Source organism: Leucoraja erinacea, chromosome 2 (assembly GCF_028641065.1).
Source record: "Leucoraja erinacea ecotype New England chromosome 2, Leri_hhj_1, whole genome shotgun sequence".
Classification (NCBI taxonomy): Eukaryota; Metazoa; Chordata; class Chondrichthyes; order Rajiformes; family Rajidae; genus Leucoraja; species Leucoraja erinaceus.
The window spans coordinates 6,047,516-6,073,980 of record NC_073378.1 but is presented as its reverse complement, the minus strand read 5'-3'; the positions used below and the strand labels follow the sequence as shown (position 1 = coordinate 6,073,980).

Sequence of the window (26,465 nt, the reverse complement as noted above, 5' to 3'; positions counted from 1 at the left end):
TACAAAAGAACAAAATTCTCAAATCTTTTGGGTGTTCTTTTTGTCCTATCAGACCTGCATCTCTGTGCCTGTGTCGGACTTTGCCCGCTATCTGAGACATCAGGCTCTGGTTGTGATGATGTATTATCACTCGGGGTTAGAGGTTCCCCGCTCTCTGAATTTCCTTCAGGATCTACACCAGCTGTTGAAGTGGACAAAACTATCAGCGGTTCCTCGCTTGGTTGATCCCCTTCTCTTGGCTGAACGCCGGCGTGCTTGTCACCGTTTGGCCAGTACGCTCTTATTTGATCGACATGACAACGCACGACTCTTCCCTCACTCAACTTTACATTGTACATGACTTCACTGATGACTTCTTCTATCATCCCATAAAGCCAAGTAGGGCCTGAAGTGAAGTTGTTGACCATGACATGATAATTCACTTCAAAGAATCATTCCTTGCTTCCTCGATCTGCTGCCTGTTTCATTGAAGTTTGTTTCCTTCGGACAGCTTTGCTAAGATCGGGTTGCAGACTGTCAAGTTTAGTCCGGATCTTTCGTCTGAACATCAGTTCACTGGGTGACTTTCCAGTCTTTTCTTGAGGCGTGACTATGTACGTCAACAAGAACCTCTGGAGCGTTAGTTCCAGGTCCGATCTTTTCCCTTATTTCACACCTGCTTTCACTGTCTGTACACGTCTTTCGGCTAGTCCGTTGCTGGACGGGTGTTTGGGTGATGTTTGGATTTCAGAATCAGATCAGAATTAGAATCAGGCTTTATTTGCCAAGTATGTTTTGCAACATACGAGGAATTGCACTGGCCAGGTCAGTCATACAATTAAAAGCAACAGACTCAAAAACATATTTTAACATGAACATCCACCACAGTGACTCCTACACATTCCTCACTGTGATGGAAGGCGAAATAAAGTTGAAGCCTTCCTTGTGTTCTTCCTCAGTCGGGGGCCTCGAGCCGTTCTTGACTCCCGTAGCCGGCGGCGTTCGGGCCCTCTGCGTCGAGGCGTTCAGCTCCCGCATCGGGGAGTTGTCAGCTCCCCCACACCGGACGATCGAACCTCGTGTCGGGGCTGGTCGAACCTTCTGCGGCGTTGGAGCTCCCGACTAGCCTCTCCCGAGACTGCAAGCCCTTGATGGTAAGTCCGCAGACAAGGGATCCCCCCCCGCGGTGGGGCTCACGACAGTTCGAGGAGGCCTCCAGCTCCAACGATGGAAGGCCGCAGAGCCCGGAGAATGTGACCCGAAAAATTGATCACATCTCCGAGAAGGTAGGAACTTGAAAAAAAGGTTCCCCCCCCCGATCCCCTCCCCCCTCCCCCACAAACCAAAGTACAGTAAAACAAACTTTTAACAAACGCTAAAAGTAACAAAAAGATGAAAAAAAGAACAGACTGCCAGCAGGGCTGCCATCTCCCCATATGTTGTTGCTGCTGAGGAACCTGGCAAATTCTTCAGACACAAACAGCGTACCGTTTGTGACCACCATTTCCGATAACCCATGAGTTGCAAACAACCGTCTCAGGGCAATCATTGTTGCTGCTGATGTTGCGTGTTTCACCCGAATGGCTTCAATCCATTTGCCGTGAGCATTGACCACAATCAGCAAATTCTCCTCGTCCAGGCTGGCATAGTCACAGTTTCTCAGGAAACTCCCATGGATGGATCTGGGCTGCCACTGGACTATGTTGACTCTGCTGACAGCTTGGACAACTTCTCACTTGTTGTTCCAACTCTTTGTTGATTCCTGGCCACCAGATGTATGACCTAGCCAAGGCCTTCATTTTTACGATGCCAGAGTGCGTGCTATGAAGTTCTTAAAGGATTCTAGTCCTCATCTCCAGATTATCTGGGATCACCCCTCGTGATCCCTACAGGATTATGTCATCCTCCACTGACACCTCTTCTTTCTTGCTGGCAAAGGGCTTTACTTCCTCTAGAAGATTCCTTGCACTTGGCCACCCTTCCATGATGTGGTTCCTCACCTTGGAGAGAACTCTGTCCTTCTTTGTAGCTCTCTTCACTTCCTGTGCATCAACAGGGCGTGTGTCCAGATCGGTGAGCAAGTTGACACATGCCTCTGGTGCTTCATCAAGCTCCGCGAGCTCCGAGTGATGCCATGAAGAGTCCTCTTCGTGGATCGGCAAGCGCGACAACGCATCCGCATTCTGGTGTTTCTTGCCTTCCTGATGGACAATCTTGTAACTATAGGCAGACAGGATCATATGCCATATTGCTACGTGGTCAGAGGCCCATTGGGCTGGCAGGTATGTGGTCTCCAAAGAGTCCCATCAGTCTTGTGATCAGTCACAATGGTGAAAAACCTCCCATGTAACTGCATGTGGAACTTTTTCAGTCCGAAGATTGTGGATAAGCCCTCCTTCTCATATTGTGCGTAATTCACTTCGCTGGGCTTGCGAGTGCGTGAGGCAAAAGCTATCGGGCGTTCTTGTCCATCTGAATCCACATGGCTTATCACAGCACCTAAGCCATAGGGGCTTGCATCCGTTTGGAGCAAGATTGTTTTGGCTGGATTGTAATGCATCAGCGCGCTATCACTCTGCAGGAGATGCTTGGATCTCTGGAATGCCTGCTCTTGTTCCTTTCCCCATTTGAACTTGGGATCAGACTTGCTGCTTCTCCTCCCACTCTTTGACTCCGCTGATCGGATCTCACCCCTCAGCATTAGAGTCAACGGTGCAATCTGCTGTGACAGGTTGGGTATAATCTTCCTGTAACACTCAAGTAATCCTAGGTATGCCTGCAGTTGGCTTTGGTTCACAGGCCGCTTGGCTTCCCGCACCGCATCAACTTTGTCTTGAGGAGGACGAAGACCATTCTTGTTCAGTTGATGTCTGAGATAGTCGACTGACTCTTGCATCAGTGCACACTTCTCCTTCTTCAAATGTAACCCACTGGTCTCTAGTCTTGACAGGACCGCTTCCAGGTTCCGGAGGTGTTCTTCGTCAGTCCTTCCGCTGATGATGACATCATCAAGATACAGCTTACACATGGGAATATCCGCTAGCAGGCTCTCCATTGTTCTCTGGAACATGGCTGGTGCGCTGGATATCCCAAAAGGTAACCTAGTATACTGGAAGAGACCTTTGTGCGTATTAATTGTGGTGAACATCCGAGCGTCCGGGTCTAACTCTCTCTGATGATAAGCATGGGAGAGGTCTAGTTTAGAGAACTTCTCTCCTTTTAGTTCCTCCAAAGTTGGAAGTGGATACTGTTCGACTTTCAGCACCTTATTTGCTGTGAGCTTGTAATTGCCACAGACTCTCATGCTCCCATTTGGTTTCTTAACAGCTATGATTGGGCATGCGAAATCTGCTGTCTTCACCGGCTTGATAATGCCATCCTGCAGCAAGTCATCTAATGTGGCATCTATGGCGGTGCAGGCTCAAAGGGCCGAATGGCCTACTCCTGCACCTATTTTCTATGTTTCTATGTTTCCATTTGCTTCCTAGCAGCATATGACACAGGAGCTGCTTTGTAAAATGTTGCCCCACTGTTTGCGTCTTGTGGATACACTTTGGCTTGGTACCCCTTCAGTACTCCATGGGTGCTGTTATCAAACAGCTTGGCGTGCTTGTTGAGTACCGAGCTCAAGGTCTCTCGCAAATTGTGTATCCTACTCGGTGGACTTGGGCTTGGACCCGGCATTTGCTGGCTGGCCATATTTGACAGCAATTCAGGGTACTTCCTCAACCAGTCTCTTCCCATTAGGCTTGCACCTTTCTTTACCACCACAAGGGTCAGCGTTTCTGGCTTCTAGTGAGGATGGAGCTGTATCTGTACAGCTGCTTCCCCGATAATGTCCACCTTCTCCCCTGTGTAGGATTTTAGCTTAAGGCTACAGGAATTCAGTCCGGAATCCTGACCGAGTTTTTTGAAGACTTCCTCTGGTACTATAGTCCATGGACTTCCAGTTTCCACTTCCATTTGTACCTCCCTGCTGTTCACTATCACAGTGGCCGTATACGGTTCAGAGTTGGACAACGTGTTAATTGATTCATCTTCCAAATGGCTCATACGATCCTCTGATGAATCCGACTCAGCCTCCTCCAAGCGGTTTGCATTTTTCCGTAATCGTCTCCTCTGCTGGTAAGCTCTAACAGCATCACACTGGCTTTTGGTGTGATCCATTCCCGAGCACCTGAAGCACCTAACGCTCTTGGAATTTACACATCGCCGGCTCATGGCTGCCGCCACATCTCCAGCAACTCTTGGAGTTGTGAATCTTGTCTCTGGATGCCCTTGGTGGACTCCATGTCTTATTCAGTTCCCGGCTCCTTGTCTCTGGATGCCCTTGGTGGACTCCTTGTCTCCTTTAGTCCAGGCTCCTTTCTTTGGATCTGATGGACAGGGTTAAAATCATCCTGAGACCTTCCAATCTTCTTGATTTGCTCTAGGTCCTGTCTAGCAACCTCCACAGCCGTCGCAATATTGACTGCATTCTCAAAGGTTAATTTCGGTGTACACAACAGTTTCTGCTGGATGTTAATATCTGCACATCCTACCACCAAGCCTATCCCTTTGCATATTCTCCAGTTCCTTAAAATTACACCCCTCACTTAACTGGCGAAGCTTTGCTAAGAACTGAGGGATAGTTTCACTTGCTTGCGTGCAGGTATAAAACCGATTCCATTGCACGATTTCTGTTGGTTTATTGTATTGTATTGTATTCAAATTTATTGTCATTGTCTCAATTTGAGACAACGAAATGAATTTCCCTTATAGCAGTATCATAAAAATAAAAAAAATCATAAAAAAAAGAAGTAAATAATAAATAAATAATAAAACATATTAAAAATAAAATTGAAATTGAATTTAAAAAAAGAAAAAGAAAAAAAAGGTGGGAAGCGAGCAATTAATGCCTCCTTACATTCCTCGTACATTTATTCACAGGTTTTGCTGGCTGCAGCAACGCACGTAAGGTGTGATAACCCTTGCTTCCTAAGCCTGTAAGGAACAATCTTCGTTTCTTCTCTTCTGCAGTGACATCATTTGAAGTGAACCAAGCCTGTAAGGCTTCGGTCCATTCCACAAATTTATACCCAGAATCTAACAGGGGCACATTTCCTACAATTGGAGTAGCCATGCTACTGCTGCTATACAGGTACACTACGTGACTTAATTATTTTACACACAGAGCAGTTATCCAGCAAAATGGCTATTACTAATTCTTTATAATAATAGATTTATACTAATAACCAACATATAATGTCAATAGAAAACTAGAACATTTTAAGCCATATATATGCTATGCACACATATTTACTTGATAACAGTGAACAATACATTAAATTCGTGCAGTCCAGTTTTTACTGAGAGGAATTCACCGGTCCGACTTGACTGTCTCTGGACTCCGGTGCCTCAGCGACATCTCGGGCTGGCTTCCCGGGCTGGCTGTTGCTGCTTTGCTAGCTTGCTTGCTGGCTCCACGGCTGGGGGCTGGCTGTGACTTGCGGCTGGGCTGACTGTGTCTCACTGGCGGGGGCTGGCTGTGCCCGCGGCCGGGCTGACTTGACTTTGTCGTCGGTGGCGGTTGCCGGACCTGTCCGTGGGTTGCACGGTACTGTACACTCACCCGACGTTGGTGGCAGCTGCTGGGCCTGGCCGTGGGCTGCATGGCACTGGAAAGCATTCCAGGTAAGCTGGCACTGTCGCTGTCCTGCTGGTTAGGCTTCCAGCTTTCAGCTGCGCTCTTCGGTGTACTGCCCCACTTGTTTCCTTGCGCTCTTACTTCCCGTTGCGATTTTTCTTTTCTTTCTGCATGGTGATGGTCTATTTATGGCGCATGGTCTATTTATGGCGCCATATACAATTTGGCGTCAAATCTTTTTTAACTTTTTTCTTTTTTCTTGGAAGTACTTGTTCTTTGATCCTCGTCGCCAACTGTTGTGTATTTGGTGCTGGAAACGGATTTTAAATAATACTCGGACGAGGGAGTAAACTAACAGTCTACTTTATTTCAGGACGCCACGAAGAGTCTCTCTTGCGTATGCATCCATTGCGCAAGACCTTAAATATGTTAATCATAATTCATACACAACAGACCCAAAACGTCACCTATCCATGTTCTCCAGAGATGTTGCCTGACACACTGCGTTACTCCAGCACTATGTATAAAATTAAAGTGGTTGCTCCAGATCAGCAGCCAAATGATGAATAGGGTTTAAGAGAAAATTAAATCTGCACAAACAGGAACAAATTGAGGTAGCACCATTTTACTTAACTTTATGCTGTCTGTAAAAATGTGTAAAAATCATCTCCAAAGAGAATAATTCTGGGTTTTATTGTTTTTCACTTTTGCTACATTCCTGTTATACTGATGTTGTCCCAGCTGTCAACAGCAGATGGTGATGTTGATCCTAGTACATTCACTTGATGAAAATAGCCCTTTGAAATGTTTTGAAATGGGCAAGGGGTGGGGAAACTAGGGGAATGAAACAAAGTGGAGCAGGCTTGAAACACTGATTTCATCATCATCTGTGAACAGACAAGATGTCATTTTGTATTTGGACGGTATGGGAAAAGATTGAACATTTTGCTCTTGCCTGCCACAATTCTAACAATTTGTGTTATGTTTGGGTTCAGTTTAGAGACACAGCGTGGAAACAGTCCGTGCCGACCAGCGATCCCCGTACACTTGCACTACCCTACACACTAGGGACAATTTACAATTCTTACTGAAACCAATTAGCCTACAAACCTGGACTTTTTTGGAATGTGGGAGGAAACCAGAGCTCCCAGAGAAAACCCACGCAGTCACTGGGAGAAGGTACAAAGTCTGTACTGGCAGCACCCATAGTCAGGATCAAACCTGGGTCTCTGGCGCTGTAAGCAGCAACTCTACCGCTGCGCAACCATGCTCTTTAATGAATATTCAAATCACTGGCCATTAAATCATATTTGAGCCGGTAAAACCAGGAAGAAGCAGGAATTCTTCAGAAAATAGGGAATTGTTCAACAGGCAGCGAACGTCTTGACACCTTTATTCAACATCATCGTGTCTGCTCTTCCCTCCACCCACTCCCAACAACTCAGGTATATAGACTGCCATAACCCATGAGATACAGAACTTTACATTTTGATCATCCAACTCAGTATCCTGTACCTGCCTTCTCTCCATACCCCCTGATCCCTTTAGCTACAAGGGCCACATCTAATTCCCTCTTAATGCCAATGAACTGGCCTCAACGACCTTCTGTGGCAGATAATTCCACAGATTCACCACTCCCAGTAAAAAAATGATTTTCTCATCTCGGTCCTAAAAGACTTCCCTCTTATCCTTAAACTGTGACCCCTAGTTCTGGACTTCTCCAACATCGGGAATAATCTTCCTACATCTAGCCTGTCCAACCCCTTAAGAATTTTGTAAGTTTCTATAAGATCCCCTCTCAATCTTCTAAATTCTAGCGAGTACAAGCTGAGTCTATCCAGTCTTTCTTCATATGAAAGTCCTGACATCCCAGGAATCAGTCTGATGAACCTTCTCTGTACTCTCTCCATGACAAGAATGTCTTTCCTCAGATTAGGAGACCAAAACTGTACGCAATACTCCAGGTGTGGTCTCACCAAGACCCTGTACAACAAGACTCTGTAAAGACATATTTTTGTACATCAGCTATTTCTGTATTTACTGAACTAAAATGGTGCATAAGCAAGCAACCTACAGCTTTGTTTATCCCTTACACTAAAGGAACATATTTTGTAGCAGACCATTAAAGAGATGAGAATGAAATGGTTCCTCACTTGATCTTGATCTTGATCTAACTTACAGTTTCCATTGTGTAGAAGGATCACTGTGTCCCTGTGATGACCACAGTACAGTGTGCTGTGATGTCTGTAAGTAACCTCACAGTGATTTGAGGCTACTGGTTGCACAAGACCAAATCAACAGATTGGATTGGGTGATTGCTGTTTCCACATGCCTATGCTGCCTTTCACCTCCAAAGCAGCCTATTTCTCAGTTGTAAGATCGGACAAACCTCTCACACTTCACTACTGCTGGGATGAGGTGGCGTTGTGCCTATGAATCAACGTGCACCATTTAACGTAACTGTGTCCAATGCTTTCACTGGACACGTAAGTGGGCAATAGCACGATACACAATGTGTGTTAAGCATGCCATGAGTATACTACAATCTCTCAGCACATATATTGGCACCATGTTCACATGAACATTGTTTGCCGAAGGGCCTGTTCCTGTGCTGTACTGTTCTATGTTCTATTTTCACATGTTCTGAAGCAAAGCCTTTGTGACCATGTTGTTTATTCTATTTCTGATGCCTGCCTTCTGATCAAAGAGACTTTACCAATGTGCGTATGTTACTGAGTTAGTGGTTCTGTGGTTTGGTTTAATAATCCAAACAGCTGTAGTCCAAACCCAACAAATACATTAAAAACATGAGAAGTAAATGCCAGCCTTGCTAGTAATAAATATAACTGATATTTATAAATAATGAATGATTAATAGATGCCATGGTTATGTTTTTAAATAAGGTTTTTTTTAAAGTTGTTTTTTCCTATTTGGCCCAAGAGTTGCTGGTCTGGCCAGTATTTATTGTCCAACCTTTTGCTCTTTGAGCTGCAGTTTGATATGATTGAATATAGACACAAAATGCTGGAGTAACTCAGTGCGACAGACAGCATCTCTGGAGAGAAGAATGGGTGGCGTTTCGGATCGAGATCCTTCTTCGGACTGAGAGACAGGGGAGGGGGAGGGAGGGATACAGAGGTAGGGAAGTGGGAGGTTTGAGAACGAGGCATCAAAGGTGGTGGAGATCAAGGAAAATGTAGAATAGATCATTGTTAGCTAGGAGAAAGTAACAACAAAACAAACAGATAAAATGTAATCGGGGACAGTCACACTGGTCGGAGAACTGGGAAGGGAGAGCGATGGAGAGAAAGGGAAAGTGATGGTTACTTAAAGTTAGAGAAGTCAATATACCGCTGGCATGTAAGCTGCCCAAGTGAAGTATGAGGAGTTGTTCCCCAATTTGTGCTGGGCCTCACTCTGACAATGGAGGAGGCCCAGGACAGAAAGGTCAGTTTGGAAAGGGAGGAGGAGTTAAAGTTTTTAGCAACCGGAAGATCAGGTAGGTTTAGGCGGACTGAACGGAACGATCGACGAGCCTGCACGTGGTCTATGATTGAATGATTGGTTTGGCCACTTCATGCATGCAGTTAAAGTAAACCATGACGATTTGTGACCAGAGTCACGAGTACCTCAGAGTTGGTGTGGCTGACAAGTACATTCTGTAAAGCACATTAGCAATCAGATTTTATTGGAGAATTATATATAACCATATAACAATTACAGCACGGAAACAGGCCGTCTCGGCCTTTCTAGTCTGTGCCGAACACTTACTCTCACCTAGTCCCATCTACCTGCACTCAGACCATAACCCTCCATTCCTTTCCCGTCCATATACCTATCCAATTTATTTTTAAATGATAAAATGATTAAATGATAAAATGGGGTGGAGAGGTAGGAAGGATGTGGGCTTGATAATTTTTTTTTTAAGTTTAAAGACACACCAGTATCTCTAGCAGCAGAGAGAAAGGGGTATATCTTTATCTAATATGGAGACAAGCAACCCAGCAGATTAAGTTCTACTTCACTGTTTAAATGGTCCTAACACGTGGGGACAAGCCTTTTCGACGACCTTGACCCATCTGTATCTGACAGCAAACCATCCATGGTCTTTTGCTCCAATCTGAAAATGGCCTCCAAACCCTAATATCTGGAAATTGCTGAGAAAATGTCCCTCAGCAATCTTCGTTGAATTCCTAAGATCAGATTTTGTCACAAAGCATTTTCTTTCAAAAGCACTTTATTTCAAATTTCATCAAACTAAATTCAAATTGTCAAATGGTTTTGGTGCAATGTGAACCCATGCGCGCTAGATTATATTACTTATATGGTCTACAAAGTCTAAGGACACAAGAAATTGCAGGTGCTAGAATATAGAGCAAAGCACAAAAGCTCGAAAGAACTCAACGGGTCAGGCAACATCTGTGGAGGGAATGGACAGACGATGTTTCTGCTTGGGTTCCTTGTTCAGACTAATGTAGGTCAAAAGGAGACAAAAGGGTGTTAGGTAAGGGAATAAAGAGGAGGATTGACATGTAAAACTGGAGGGAGGGATGGGACGGGGGTAGAGGAAAGAGGGAAGATAAATGCGAAATATGAGACTCGGTGATGGGGATGAGTGTATGGAGGAGTGTATGGATGACTAAGGTGGTGGGAGAAATGTATGCGCACTGAAGCGAAGGGGGCGGGGGGGAAAGAGAGTGGAGTAGGGGGCTATTACCTGAAATTGTTCATGCTGTTGGGTTGTAAGCTACTCAAGCAGAATATGCCATGCTGTTCTTCCAGTTTGTGTGTGGCCTCACTCTGGCAATGGGAGGAGGCCAAGGTCAGAAGAATCAGTAGGGAAATGGGAAGGGGAGTTAAAAAAGTTGGCAACCGAGAACGCCAGCAAGCCCTGGGCAGACATAGGGCGCAAGTGGTGATTCTACTCTTGGTCTTGCTATTGTGAAGGAGGCCACATCCGATGCACCCAATGCAATAGTGGAGATTGGAGGAAGTCCACATGAACCTGGCTCACCTGTATTGTGTGCTTGCCTTCAAAGCCAACAATCTCGATGCAACTCACCCATATAACCATATAACAATTACAGCATGGAAACAGGCCATCTCGGCCCTTCTAGTCCATGCCAAACACGTATTCTCCCCTAGTCCCATCTACCTGCACTCAGACCATAACCCTCCATTCCTTTCCCGTCCGTACACCTATCCAATTTATTTTTAAATGATAAAATCAAACCTGCCTCCACCACTTCCACTGGAAGCCCATTCCACACAGCTACCACTCTCTGAGTAAAGATGTTCCCCCTCATGTTACCACTAAATTTCTGTCCCTTAATTCTCAAATCATGTCTTCTTGTTTGAATCTTCCCTACTCTCAATGGGAAAAGCTTGTCCACGTCAACTCTGTCTATCCCTCTCATCATTTTAAAGACCTCTATCAAACCCGAATGATATCAAACATTAAACGCAGTTTCTTCACTGAGACACGCCTCATTAATTAAAACCCAATTCATAGAACCATTAATGTTTGTAATGCACAGGCCCTGGTTTCTATGTTTGTACTCATTATTTGAACAAACTAATAACCATATATAACCATATAACAATTACAGCACGGAAACAGGCCATCTCGACCCTTCTAGTCCGTGCCGAACACGTATTCTCCCCTAGTCCCATACACCTGCGTTCAGACCATAACCCTCCATACCTTTCCCATCCATATAACTATCCAATTTATTTTTAAATGATAAAAACGAACCTGCCTCCACCACCTTTACTGGAAGCTCATTCCACACAGCCACCACTCTCTGAGTAAAGAAGTTCCCCCTCATGTTCCCCCTAAACTTCTGTCCCTTAATTCTCAAGTCATGTCCCCTTGTTTGAATCTTCCATACTCTCAGTGGGAAAAGCTTATCCACGTCAACTCTGTCTATCCCTCTCATCATTTTAAAGACCTCTATCAAGTCCCCCCTTAACCTTCTGTGCTCCAAAGAATAAAGCCCTAACTTGTTCACCTTTCTCTGTAACTTAGTTGCTGAAACCCAGGCAACATTCTAGTAATCAATTAGTCTCATTTCTGTGTATTTCTCTGAAAAGCCTGAAACTTTATTTCTTTTCCAGTGTATGCCAAATACCCTTTTAAAAATTACTCAGGAATCTCGTTGCATCACCCGTTCAAGCAGCCACTTCCAGACGACTGGGACCTTGTCACTTACTTTGCTCCAAGCGTCACTGGGCTGAGATCCAGCCTGTGCTTTGTCTTGTGGAGCAAGCTATTCAACTTCATTTCACCGATGGAAGGGAGCAGCAGAGGTACAGCGATGCAAAACAGCCCCAACTGAGGCGGAAGGGAGACACCAGACCGGTCTTTCTTTTTCTGTCCCTGGAGATACTTCAGTCTGCCTTGGAACTTCATCGTCTGTTGTGAGAAAGGTGGGTGGATGTAAAATGAGGGATGGAGTAGGGGAGGAATAACATCATGGTAAAAGTTAATGAACATGAAATCTAAAAACAGGAATTGGTTTAGAGGAAACTAGGCAACGCAGTCCCTAGAATAAAGAAAATTAAGGGTGATTGAAAAGAGATGTTTAAAGAATTTGATAGGGTAGATCGAAAGAAACTACCTCTGGTGGTGGAGATCAGAGCATGAAGGTGAGCATGAATTGAGTATAGAAGCTGGGATGTAATGTTAAAATTGTACAAGGCATTGGTGAGACCAAATCTGGAGTATGGTGTACAATTTTGGTCGCCCAATTATAGGAAGGATGTCAACAAAATAGAGAGAGTACAGAGGAGATTTACTAGAATGTTGCCTGGGTTTCAACAACTAAGTTACAGAGATAGGTTGAATAAGTTAGGTCTTTATTCTCTGGAGCGCAGAAGGTTAAGGGGGGACTTGATAGAGGTCTTTAAAATGATGAGAGGGATAGACAGAGTTGATGTGGACAAGCTTTTCCCTTTGAGAATAGGGAAGATTCAAACAAGAGGACATGACTTCAGAATTAAGGGACAGAAGTTTAGGGGTAATATGAGGGGGAACTTCTTTACTCAGAGAGTGGTAGCGGTGTGGAATGAGCTTCCAGTGGAAGTGGTGGAGGCAGGTTCATTGGTATCATTTAAAAATAAATTGGATAGGCATATGGATGAGAAGGGTATGGAGGGTTATGGTATGAGTGCAGGCAGGTGGGACTAAGGGGAAAAAAGTTGTTTGGCACGGACTTGTAGGGCCGAGATGGCCTGTTTCCGTGCTGTAATTGTTATATGTTTATATGGTTATAAGGTGTACTTTTAAAATTAGTATTGGGCTGGTGAGGAATGATGTCAAGAAGTGCTTCTTCATGGGAAATTTAATGGATTTTTTTAATTTTCGTTAATTAAAAAGGTGCTGGGACAACTGTATATCTCTAAACTCTGTTCAATAGATTATTGTTTAAGTGAAAGCAATGTGGAATTATGGAAGGAAGAGAGAACTAAGATACAGATCACCCTGATCTAATCAAACAATAGATGACCTACAAGGAGTGGACTGGAGAGAGATTGAAGCGTGGATTCCTGTGGAGGCAGCAAGAAGGATGAGATAGAGTTAGAAGGGCAAGATTCAAAGGGGAAGAAGTACAGAATCACAGCACAAAAACAGGCCCTTCTCTCATTTAAAGAGAAAAATGCTGCTTTTTTAAAACGAAAGCATATTTCACGTACAGTAAGTGGACCCACAAACTGCTACATATTGCCACCTCCATCCCATCCCCACAAGAGTTCTGCCAAATCTCCGACCACATGGATTATTTGAGGTAAGCATCTGAGTTAATGCATCTGAGTTAATGCATCTGAGGAGAAGCTAACTGGGGGAAAGGAATGGAATGGTATCATGATGATCAAGGCATAGCAATGGTTTATGTGGAGCTGGGTTGGGTTGGGTTGGGTTGGATGAATTGTGCCAATACTGTTCGCTTTAGTAGCTGTGGAATGTCCTTCACCAACATTTCATTGCCACTTTGGATTTTGTGAGCTAGCAGTATTTGTTACTTGTTAAAATAAATAGCTGTGATTGTAAGTGTAGGTACTCCATGGACGTTGTTCCCAAAATCAATCTCAAACCATGAATCTGTGAACCTTAAGCAACAAAATATCTCATCACACAAGTAATTTCTCAGGCTGTAATGCCAATGAAAATACTATCCTCCCAATATTCACTCTGCTGAGAGATATGGTGGCAGTGGCAAGGAAGGCACTGTTTTATGAAGGTGATGGAATCTAATTGCTGTTAAACATTCGCAGGATGATCTGTGGTTGGAAGAATAACATATTTTGGATTAATTTGTTCAATTTTCAAGTAATAGCTGAATGTAGTTAGTTCCCTTTGTGCAATCATATCTGGAGTGTAATGCCCCTGTCCCACTTAGGAAACCTGAACGGAAACCTCTGGAGACTTTGCGCCCCACCCAAGGTTTCTGTGCGGTTCCCGGAGGTTGCAGATGGTTTCCGGAGGTTGCAGGTAGTGGAAGCAGGTAGGGAGACTGACAAAAACCTCCGGGAACCGCACGGAAGCCTTGGGTGGGGCGCAAAGTCTCCAGAGGTTTCTGTTCAGGTTTGCTAAGTGGGACAGGGGCATAAGGCTTCAGATGTATCTGAAACACACAAATATAAAATTCCCACCATAGCACCAATTGTGGCTCTCGATACTAATTCTGCTCATTTTTATCTGAAATCAATTGGTGGACAGACTTTCTTTCTCGTGCACTTCTCCGTCAGCTGTTTACCTACCAGAAATCCCGAAGTACTGTCCAAGAGGCATCGCACTCGGATGATGAAACAACGGTTCAGAAATTGAGAATATTCCGGTGGTAAAACTTTGGGGCTGTAAACTTTGCACGAACTCAGAATCTCCTCACCTGAAATTGGACAATAACACTATCACACGTCGTGCAACAAATGATCATCAGTGAGTGTAGCATAGAAACGGCCCCTGTAACCTACCACATCGACATCAACCTTTCAGCCAATTCACACTAATCCTAATTGCACACGTAAAGACCATACCCTTCTGTGCCTTGCCTAATTTAGTTTAGTTTTGTTCATTTCATGTATACCGGGGTACAGTGAAAAGCTTTTTTTAGTACGTGCTGCCCTGTCAGCAGAAAGACTATACATGATTACACTCAAGCCATACACAGTGTACTGATGCAGGTTAAAGTTGATAATGTTTACTGCAAGATAAAGTTCAGTAAAGTCTGATTAAAGATAGTCCGTGGGGCCTATCTTAGTGTGTGTAAATGCCTCTTAAATGTAGTAATTGTATTTGATTCCACCACCACCTCTGGTAATACATTCCAAATATGATCGATTCTCCGTGTAAAAAAATGTATCCCACAGGTCATCTTTAAAACTCCTAACTCTTACCTAAAGGGCCTGTCCCACTTACGTGTCCTTGGCACGCAAATTACGTGACCCCGTGGTCGCGTTGAGCCGAGACGGTCGAGCGAAGGTCGGGTGCGATTCCATGCACGCACACACAGCCGTCTGGAGCGCGTGACGTCATTTGAAGATAGACACAAAATGCAGGAGTAACGCAGCGGGACCGGCAGCATCTCTGGAGAGAAGCAATGGGTGACGTTTCGTGTCGAGACTCTTCTTCAGTCTGAAAAGAAGGGTCTTGACCCGAAACGTCACCCATTGCTTCTCTCCAGGGATGCTGCCGGTCTCGCTGAGTTACTCCTGCATTTTGTGTCTATCTTCAATTTTCTTGGCCCCGGTCTGGGAGTAGAAGTGGGGGCGGATCCGGACCGCAACGGCCGTGAGCCCCAGGCCGAGTTCGGCGATCGTTTGCCTGCTTCTGCTGCTGTTGGAGGTGAGACGTTGCATCAAGCCAGGGTCTTGGGCCTGTCCCACTTTGGCCGTCAGTAGGACAACAGGAGCCATCAGCTCATTGGGTGTATTTATAATTTATGTAATGCATTATCATACATTCCAGAATATCCAAAGTGATTTATGTCAAATGAGTTACAATCACGGTTGATTGGTAACTGAGCACTAGCCATTTTCCATGCAATGAATGCAGTCCACCTTAGTGGCAGAGTTCGAAAGAGGAACAATTCCCTCGCCCCCTTTTCAAATGGATCTGCAGGATCTTTAACACCCAACTTTATAGTCAAGATACAATGCCAATTAATACACATAAAACACTGCAACGTCGTATCTGTTTAAATTTTGGACTCACATCCTGAAATAGTGCCTGAATCCATCATTTTCTGATTGAGAATGATGTTTCAGTTTACTCACCATTAGCTTCCTGCCTCAGAGGATCCTGCCCAGACAAGTGCTGTGGTGGATTCATAGCCCAGTGTAGCTGCGTCTGGAACTCTTGTCGATCGTCCACATGGATGAAGTCATACACGCTCTGGTGCAGCATGTCCGTCTACACATGCAAAAATTGACAAGTTACTTTGAAGCTGGCACCAATCAATGGGATTGGGTTTATAGTATTGCAGATCCAATTATTCATGGGAGTTTAGTATTTAGTTTAGTTTTGAGAGATACAGCGCGGAAACAGGCCCCCACGCCCAGCGAGTCTGCACCGACTAGCGATTCCCGCACATTAACACTATGCTACACACACTAGGGACAATTTAAACATACACCAAGCCAATTAACCTACAACCCTGTAAGTCTTTGGAGTGGTGGAGGAAACCGAAGATCTCCGAGTAAACCCACGGGGTCACGTGGAGGACGTACAAACTCCGTAAAGGCAGCACCTGTAGTCGGGATCGAACCCAGGTCTCTGGCGCTGCAAGCGTTGTAAGTCAGCAACTCTACCACTGCGCTACCGTGCCACCCTTTACCCGGGGGAATAAATATATTTCAGTTTGAAGAAGATACACCTGGTACTGCGTAGACTATAAAGGATCAGAATGTTGATATTGCTCCTGTTTTTTTTTCTGGGATGGTTTGTGAATTTTAGGTCTGCATTCAACACCATTGTGCCAGAGCTACTACACTCCAAACTCTCCCAGTTGACTGTGCCTGAACCCCTCTGTCAGTGGATCACCAACTTCCTGACAGACAGGAAGCAGCATGTGAGGCTGGGTAAACTTATCTCAGATCCGCTGACCCTCAGCATAGGAGCACCGCAAGGCTGCGTACTCTCCCACTCTCCTCTACTCTCTCTACACCAACGACTGCACCTCCACATGCACCTCTGTCAAATTTCTCAAGTTTGCGGATGACGTAAACCCTGATTGGACCGACCCAGGATGGGGAGGAATCTGTGGAGTCATTTAAGTTCCTTGGAACCATCATCTCCAGGGACCTTAAATGAGAGACCATCGACTCCACAGTCAAAAAGGCACAACAGAGGATGTACTTCCTGCGGCAATGATGGTCTCGTTTTATACTGCCTCATAGAGTCTGTCCTCACCTTCTCCATCATAGTCTGGTTTGGCTCAACCACCAAGCATGACATCAGGAGACATCATTCGATCAGCCGAGAAGGTTGTTGGCTTCAACATTCCCCCAATCAACGAACTGTACACTGCAAGGGCCAGGAAGCGAGTGGGTAAGATCATTTCTGACCCCTCTCACCCTGGCCACAAACTCTTTGAAGAACTTCCCTCTGGAAGGTGACTCCGGACTGTCAAATCCACCACATCCAGACATAAAAAGAGTTTTTATCCACGAGGCTTGGATTTGACAAAATCTTTTCACTGAGGGCGATTATCTTTGGAACTCTCTTCTCCAGGCAGTCAACGCAGAGTCTTTGGATATTTTTAAGGCAGAGGTAGAACAATTCTTAAGTTAAATGGAAATGTAGAATTAAAGTTACATGGTCTCAGAAAGGGTCCTGCAGATCAAGAATTGTTCAATGACCTACTCCTTTTCCTAACTTGTATGTTCACATACAGACTGTAGGTGGCAGCATTCGTATGTCTCTGCTTCCCATTTTGTTCTTAAACATGAATATTGAAGTTTAGGAAGAGTATTATTAAAGAACTCTTGGAAATGTGCTACAGTACATTTAGTAGATAGTACCCATTGTCATTAGCATGCAATGACGGTAAAGAGAGTGAATGTTAGGATTTGGCTTGGCATGCATCAAGGCTAATGTACCAGCATTGGGATGTGCATTCAGTTTGTGGATTTTGTACGCTGATGATTGTTGTTGGGATGCATTGTGTGCTTTTAATGAGCTCTGGAGTGTATTGTTTGGTGCTGTTATATATTGACTTGTGTTGTATGACATAAAATGGATCAAGGAATGTGGGGGAATTGCAGATTTAAGGGCCTATCCCACGACCATGCGACTGCATGCGGCAAGCGCGACCAAACCGGAAGCGGGGGCCGCGCGGAGGTCGAGTGATCTCGTACGAGTTGACGTGAAGTCCGAGCAAAGTCCGCGGGAAGTTCGCGCGTGACATACGCCGTCAAGGTGCTGTGTGCAGCATTAAGACGCTGGGTACGGCCTCAATGTGGCTGCGGGCCGGCAGGACGTTGCCATGCGGAATTTTTGTTTAGTTTTGTCAGTTTTTCGGACCCCAGCGCGATGTCGGGACCAGCCCCGCGAGGCCGTACGGCTCAAGCGACCACGTTAGGTCGCGCTTGCCGCATGGAGTCGCATGCTGGTGGGACAGGCCCTATACTGGCAGGACAGGCTCAGGGTTTAGAGTACATCTCACCAACACTCATCAGCTCATGATATCAACAAGGATAAACACATCTCACTGTAGAGGTACTAAAAAACCTACTCGTGTTCCTCTACAGCATACATTGTGTGTTAGCACTATGTGGTCTGAATGGTGTACACTGGGTGTCATAGAGTCATACAACATGGAAAAAGGCTCTTTGACCCAACTTGTTCATGACTGCCACGATAGTCCATCTACAGTAGTCACATCTGCTACATCCGTCTAAACCTTTCCAATCCTTGTATCCTTGTACCTGTCCAAATGTCATAACTCTTGTTAGAGTACCTGGGTAATTATATTGTGCTGTGCAATATTCACATCTGTACACACGTGGACAATGATATATTTTGATGTTCACTCTATGGTGTATTTTTGATGCTGGTGATTCATATTCTGGTGTGCACTTTGTGATGGTCTCTGTGTGCTTTTTATTTTGGTTCCTCCTGTACTGTATACACTGGTGATTTATATCTGGTGCAAATAGCACGGCATATGCTATATAAAGGTGAATATATACTTAATAGTGGTGATTAAGACACTTAATAATTTATAATTATTCCCTGATCCCTTTAGCCACAAGGACCACATCTAACTCCCTCTTAAATATAGCCAATGAACTGACCTCAACTACCTTCTGTGGCAGATAATTCCACAGATTCACCACTCTCTGTGTGAAACATTTTTTCTCATCTTAGTCCTAAAAGACTTCCCCTTTATCCTTAAACTGTGACCCCTTGTTCTGGACTTCCCCAACATATAACCATATAACCATATAACAATTACAGCACGGAAACAGGCCATCTCGGTCCTACAAGTCCGTGCCGAACAATTATTTTCCCGTAGTCCCACCTGCCTGCACTCATACCATAACCCTTCATTCCCTTCTCATCCATATGCCTATCCAATTTATTTTTAAATGATACCAACGAACCTGCCTCCACCACTTCCACTGGAAGCTCATTCCACACCGCTACCACTCTCTGAGCAAAGAAGTTCCCCCTCATGTTACCCCTAAACTTCTGTCCCTTAATTCTGAAGTCATGTCCTCTTGTTGGAATCTTCCCTATTCTCAAAGGGAAAAGCTTGTCCACATCAACTCTGTCTATCCCTCTCATCGTTTTAAAGACCTCTATCAAGTCCCCCCTTAACCTTCTGCGCTCCAGAGAATAAAGACCTAACTTATTCAACCTTTCTCTGTAACTTAGTTGTTGAAACCCAGGCAAAATTCTAGTAAATCTCCTCTGTACTCTCTCTATTTTGTTGACATCCTTCCTATAATTGGGCGACCAAAATTGTACACCATACTCCAGATTTGGTCTCACCAATGCCTTGTACAATTTTAACATTACATCCCAGCTTCTATACTCAATGCTCTGATTTATAAAGGCTAGCATACCAGAAACTTTCTTTACCACCCTATCTATATGAGATTCCACATTAAAGGAACTATGCAGGGTTATTCCCAGATCCCTCTGTTCAACTGCACTCTTCAATTCCCTACCATTTACCATGTACGTCCTATTTTGATTTGTCCTGCCAAGGTGTAGCACCTCACATTTATCAGCATTAAACTCCATCTGCCATCTTTCAGCCCATTCTTCCAAATGGCCTAAATCACTCTGTAGACTTTGGAAATCCTCTTCATTATCCACAACACCCCCTATCTTGGTATCATCTGCATACTTACTAATCCAATTTACCACACCTTCATCCAGATCATTGATGTACATGACAAACAACAAAGGACCCAACACAGATCCCTGAGGCACCCCACTAGTCACCTGCCTCCAACCCGACAAACAGCCATCCACCATTACCCTCTGGTGTCTCCCATTCAGCCACTGTTGAATCCATCTTGCTACTCCTGCATTTATACCCAACAGTTGAACCTTCTTAACCAACCTTCCATGAGGAACCTTGTCAAAGGCCTTACTAAAGTCCATATAGACAACATCCACTGCTTTACCCTCGTCAATTTCCCTAGTAACCTCTTCAAAAAATTCAAGAAGATTAGTCAAGCATGACCTTCCAGGCATAAATCCATGTTGACTGTTCCTAATCAGACCCTGTTTATCCAGATGCTTATATATATATATATAACATCGGGAACAATCTTCCTGCATCTAGCCTGTCCAACCCCTTAAGAATTTTGTACTTTTCTATAAGATCCCCCCTCAATCTTGATTTTGATTTTGACTGACTTCCCTCACTGTTTATCACATTCATTATAGATGACTTCTATTAGATAAAATAAAAAGCTTGCAGTTATATAGCGTTTCACAACTTCAGTCCATCTCAACATGTCTTTCAATTAGATTGACTGTTACTTGAAGGATTCTCATTCATTATGGTAATGTGAGTAAAACTCTGCTCAGTTTATGTTGGTATTAGTTGGTATTTGTTTATCATTGTCACGTGCAGCAAGATACAGTGAAAAGCTTTTGTTCAGAATAATAATGAAGTCATAAATTGATTGAGCAAAGTGATTGAGTGACTATGACACTCGTGAGAACTCCTCAAAGTTCCATCTATAAAAAGTGGCACAATCATAGAATTACTGCCTCACGGCGCCAAAGACCCAGTTTCCATCCTGACTATGGGTGTCATCTGTGAGGAGTTTGTACGCTCTCCCTGTGCCAGCGTGGGTTTTCTCTGGGTGCTCCGGTATCTTCCCATATTCCAAAGACATGGAGGTTTGTAGGTTACTGTGAAATTGCCCCCAGTGTGTAGGTTGTGAAAGTGAAGGAACATAGAACTGGTGCGCAGGTGATCGATTGTCTCCATGGGCTCGGTGGGCCCAAATGGCCCGTTTCCACGCTGTATCTCTTAAAAACTAAAGATCCTTGAAGGACACCGTGCAGTCTTTTATATCCACCCAAGGCACCAAAGTTCATTAAAGATTTAATTCAAGAAATCACAGTTCCAAAATTGCAGTGCCATAAGACAGCCACATTTGGTGATATTCTCAAAATGTTTGGAATTCTCTGTCACCAGAGAGTGGTAGAATACTGTGCTAAAAGCCAACATACCTCTGCCACCTGCAGAAGGTGTACCATGGTTGAGGCCAGTTTCATTTTTTGGCTCGCTATTTAAGAGGGAGTTAGATGTTCATTAAAGGCCCTTGTGGCTTTAAAGGGATCAGGGGGTATCTGGGAATGAGAAGCGGCAGGCCAGATGGGAGAAGGCAGGTACTGAGTTGGATGATCAGCCATGATCATATTGAATGGCAGTCCAGGCTCGAAGGGCCGAATGGCCTACTCCTGCAACTATTTTCTATGTTTCTACGTTTCTAAATGTCACCTTGGCCATATTGAGGCATAATGTATAACCATCTGAACCTAAAACCTTTAAACGATGAGAAGAAAAGTACGATAGAATCACACCGAGCAATATAGCAGCATTATCAGTCTCCTGGCTGTGTTGAGACTTTATGCAAACACTGTCTGCAGCTCCCTTTTCTGATTAACTGTATTCTGCAATGGACTTAAACCTTTAAATAATACTTGTTTTCATTTCCCTCCCCCTCCTCACTGGCAGAAATGCTTTGGGTGACATGGCTTTCCGAAATATTTATCCTTTCCATATTTTCCAGAGCTGAGGCACGCTATGGGCTGAATAGCAGAAAACAATGACTGAACATTCGTACACAATTGTCACAAGTAGCCAAGTCTTAAAGCACATTACAGAACACTGCAGCTGGCGGATCAAATGTCCATTGCATGAGACCAGCCTGTTGAAAAGGAGCCTACAGTGTTTCTCCTGGCACAAGCTTGATTTTATGCAAAGATTGTAATTATAAATAACCTACGATGATTACCTAATATAATCTTGCCTTCATCCCTATCCACCAGGGCCGGCAACCTTGTTATGCATCGGGGCCAGGACACATGCCTGTGAGCGGATGGCGGGCCACATCTATCGCCATAGTGTGACACTTTGTGTTGCTTTTCACATTTGTTTTCACGTGTTTTTCAATTCGTTTTCTGCGGTTCCTCGCGTGCCGAGGGACTGGCTGTAGTTCCTATGTCGGCTCACTTGCCCCAGGTCTGCCTGTAGCGCCCATGTCCCCTTCATGTCCCGGGACTGACTAGTTAACCATATAACCATATAACAATTACAGCATGGAAACAGGCCATCTCGGCCCTACAAGTCCGATCCGACACAACTTTTTTTCCCTTAGTCCCACCTGCTTGCATTCATACCATAACCCTCCATTCCCTTCTCATCCATATGCCTATCCAATTTATTTTTAAATGATACCAACGAACCTGCCTCCACCCTACTTCCACTGGAAGCCACTCATTCCACACCGCTACCACTCTCTGAGTAAAGAAGTTCCCCCTCATGTTACCCCTAAACTTCTGTCCCTTAATTCTGAAGTCATGTCCTCTTGTTTGAATCTTCCCTATTCTCAAAGGGAAAAGCTTGTCCACATCAACTCTGTCTATCCCTCTCATCATTTTAAAGACCTCTATCAAGTCCCCCCCTTAACCTTCTGCGCTCCAGAGAAAAAAACTTATTCACCTAACTTATTCAAACCTATCTCTGTATACTTAGTTGTTTTCTGTGTAAACCCTCCAGGCAACATTCTAGTAAATCTCCTCTGTACTCTCTCTATTTTGTTGACATCCTTCCTATAATTGGGCAACCAAAATTGTACACCATACTCCAGATTTGGTTTCACGAATGCCTTGTACAATTTTAACATTACATCCCAGCTTCTATACTCAATGCTCTGATTTATAAAGGCTAGCATACCAAAAGCTTTCTTTACCACCCTATCTATATGAGATTCCACCTTCAAGGAACTATGCACGGTTATTCCCAGATCTCTCTGTTCAACTGTATTCGTCAATTCCCTACCATTTACCATGTACGTCCTATTTTGATTTGTCCTGCCAAGGTGTAGCACCTCACATTTATCAGCATTAAACTCCATCTGCCATCTTTCAGCCCATTTTTCCTAGGGCTGAAACAGCTTACGAAAACTAATTGAAAACAAATACGCCTGCAGGCCGTATGATTTCGGGTTACAGGCTGGATCCCTGCTATACACCTTTCACTGAGGTGAACAAAACATTTTACATTATATGCTAGAGTTTTAGTTACTGCACTGAGTCCTGAGCAGTGCTGGAATATTCAAATTCCAATCTCTTATTCAAAGAAAATGAACACATTCGATCAGTTTCTGCTGTGCGATGCCTCTTGTTACACTGTCTCAAGATACATGCAGTTGCAAATGTAGACTCAAAAAATGCTAGAAATTTTAGAAAAAAAGTACAAAGTGTTGGAGTAATTGAACGGGTCAGGCAGAATCTCTGGAGAACATGGATTGGCAGCATTTCAGGTTGAGACCCTTCATCAGACACTCCTTGTCTTTAATACATTAACCCTCCCTGACTTTTCCAATGCACATCTGGGCTGCCTTCATCAATCCTTTCTCTGCAAACTGGAAGTCTTCCAAAGATCTGCTGCCTTCGCCCAAACTCCTGCTGATTCCCATTCATTCACCCATCACTTTCTAACCGACATTGACCGCATGCTCAGTGATTCTCACCCAAGTTTGCAAATCTTGCCATGACCTTGTCCACCCTCATCACTGGAAATTCATTTGGATCTACATCCCCCTAAGATTCCAAGTTCCCAAACTCTGGAATTTGGTCCATGTAAGTTGGGAGTGGCATGGTAGCGCAGCAGTAGAGTTGCCACCTTACACTGCCAGTGACCTGGGTGCCATCCTGACTACGGGTGCTGTCTGTCAGGAGTTTGTATGTTCTCCCTGTGACCATGTGGCATTCTCTGGGATCACCGGTTTCCTTCCACACTCCAAACACGTACAGATTTGTAGGTTAATTGGCTTGGTATCATTGTAAATTGTCCCTAGCATGTGTAGGATAGTGTTAGTGAGCGGTGATCGCTGGCCCCCGCAAACTTGGTGGGCCGAAGGATCGTGCTGTATCTCAAAACTAAACTAATTTGCACCTCCATTTCCGCCTTCAAGATGCTCCTTAAAAGGTAGTAGTCATAGGTAATGTTTACCAAGATTTCGAATCTTTAGCGTAATATACTCTTTCTGGTTTGCTGTCAAATTTTAAATATGGACACAAATTTCTGGCAAAACTCAGCAAGTTAGGTAGCATCTGTGGAAAACTAAACAGTGTTAACATTTCAGTTCAGACCAAGGGTTTATAATGTGAAACATTCTCCCTATTTCCCTCTGCCTGCCCTGTTGAGTTTTTCTACCATTTCTACCATTTCTGTTTTAATTTCAGATTTCAAGCATTTTCACCTTTTTTGATTTCTATTTACTGATGTCCAAGTTTTTGGTCGATAAAACCCTTGTGAAGCCCTTGTGATGATTTGATATGTTAAATATGCTAAAGACATGGGTGTTCATTCTTCAGAAGGACACCAGATTCTCGTAATTGCTGCATTCCACCAATACTTAAATGGTTCCAGGCTCTTGCCAGGGGGACTTGGAGGAGAAACCCATTCCACACACTGATCTTCTTTTAACCCCAACTTTAATAATGAATGTGTGGGGAATAATCGGACTGGGTGACCATTCCATCCATTATCCCTCTCACTCTTGATTATTTATGATATCCCTTCCTGAAAGTTTGAGCCATTTTAAACACTCCTGACCTAATTCCTTGACTGGCCAATTTTTGTGCCTTCCACCACAGTGATGAATGCTGTGGTGGATGTTTGTGTTAAAATGTTTAGTGTGTTTTTGTGCGTACTTTAACGTTGTACCGCTGCTGGCAAATTCATTTCACTTGCACTTTATACGCACGTGACAAATAAAACCGATTGTTGGTGTTAATAGCAGGATGATTATAAATGTCCTTTCTCACTGAGATGGCTATAGATTCCACCCTTGGTGTTAAAGATAGACACATGGATACATAGATACATAGAAAATAGGTGCAGGAGTAGGCCATTCGGCCCTTCGAACCTGCATCGCCATTCAATATGATCATGGCTGATCATCCAACTCAGTATCCCGTACCTGCCTTCTCTCCATACCCCCTGATCCCTTTTGCCACAAGGGCCACATCTGACTCCTTCTTAAATATAGCCAATGAACTGGCCTCAACTATCCTCTGTGGCAGAGAGTTCCAGAGATTCACCACTCTCTGTGTGAAAAAAGTTCTTCTCATCTCGGTTTTAAAGGATTTCCCCCTTATCCTTAAGCTGTGATCCCTTGTCCTGGACTTCCCTAACATCGGGAACAATCTTCCTGCATCTAGCCTGTCCAACCCCTTAAGAATTTTGTAAGTTTCTATAAGATCCCCCCTCAATCTTCTAAATTCTAGCGAGTACAAGCTGACTCTATCCAGTCTTTCTTCATATGAAAGTCCTGACATCCCAGGAATCAGTCTGACACAAAACGCTGTAGTAACTCAGCGGGTCAGGCAGCATCTCTGGAGTAAATGGATTGGTGATGTTTCGGGGTCGGGACCCTTTCTTCACACTTAGTGCCGTTTGTGTTGATGTGTGATTTTAGGTCTGCAGAGCTCAGGTGATTTAAAAAATACCTCATCAACAGGGTCTGACTAGTTTTAAATCACCAGCTCCCTGAGATCCTGGTGATTTAAAATAAATCGTCCTACTGGATGTTGGTGTTTTTAAAATGCAGCTGTATTATATATAACTGTGCGTGGTGCCACTTGTGACGTATTTAGTCATATGTGCATTATTGTGCACATCTGTGCCGTCAACAAAGCTAATGCAGCTTTTAGAGCTCTCTGTATTTCCTGTGCCTCACCCGGAACTTCACTACATTAAGAACTCAGCACAATATGTATCTTGCATCGGTTACAAGGTCAGTAAAGATAAGGATGCTGCACAGTTGTGAAGAGGGTTGCTCGACTCATTACTTGGGATAGTAATATGAATCACAGTGCCACCAAAATGTAGATCAAAAACAATGGGAGACAAGACTGGACTTCAGTATTGAAGAATTAAAGGCTAGAGCTCAGGTTCATTGGAAGAGGGAACAATGCAAGATGGCAGCACATTCCCAATCCAGTTATATCAAGAACTTTGGGGTCCATGATAAAGTCTATGATAAAAGCTCCTTCATTTCATAAGCAGAACCAATGAAAAAGTTTCTCAAGGCAAACATAGAAACATAGAAAATAGGTGCAGGAGTAGGCCATTCGGCCCTTCGAGCCTGCACC

The 26,465-nt window shown here is 44.1% G+C and overlaps 1 protein-coding gene and 1 long non-coding RNA gene across 2 annotated transcripts in view; one reads left to right on the top strand and one right to left on the bottom strand.

Annotated features, from left to right (window-relative positions):
• LOC129706741 (uncharacterized) overlaps positions 1-13,384 on the top strand; it is a 38,258-nt gene extending 24,874 nt beyond the window's left edge. The window contains exons 2-3 of the long non-coding RNA XR_008725100.1: positions 11,723-12,034; positions 13,024-13,384. This is a non-coding gene — a long non-coding RNA (uncharacterized LOC129706741). The remainder of the gene's footprint in view (positions 1-11,722; positions 12,035-13,023) is intronic.
• Positions 1-26,465, bottom strand: part of LOC129706737 (aryl hydrocarbon receptor repressor-like) — a 229,308-nt gene that overhangs the window by 12,627 nt on the left and 190,216 nt on the right. The window contains exons 4-6 of the mRNA XM_055651174.1: positions 15,881-16,016; positions 14,366-14,493; positions 11,818-12,020 (exon numbers count right to left, since the gene is read on the bottom strand). Coding sequence (XP_055507149.1) covers positions 11,818-12,020; positions 14,366-14,493; positions 15,881-16,016 — 467 coding nt within the window. The remainder of the gene's footprint in view (positions 1-11,817; positions 12,021-14,365; positions 14,494-15,880; positions 16,017-26,465) is intronic.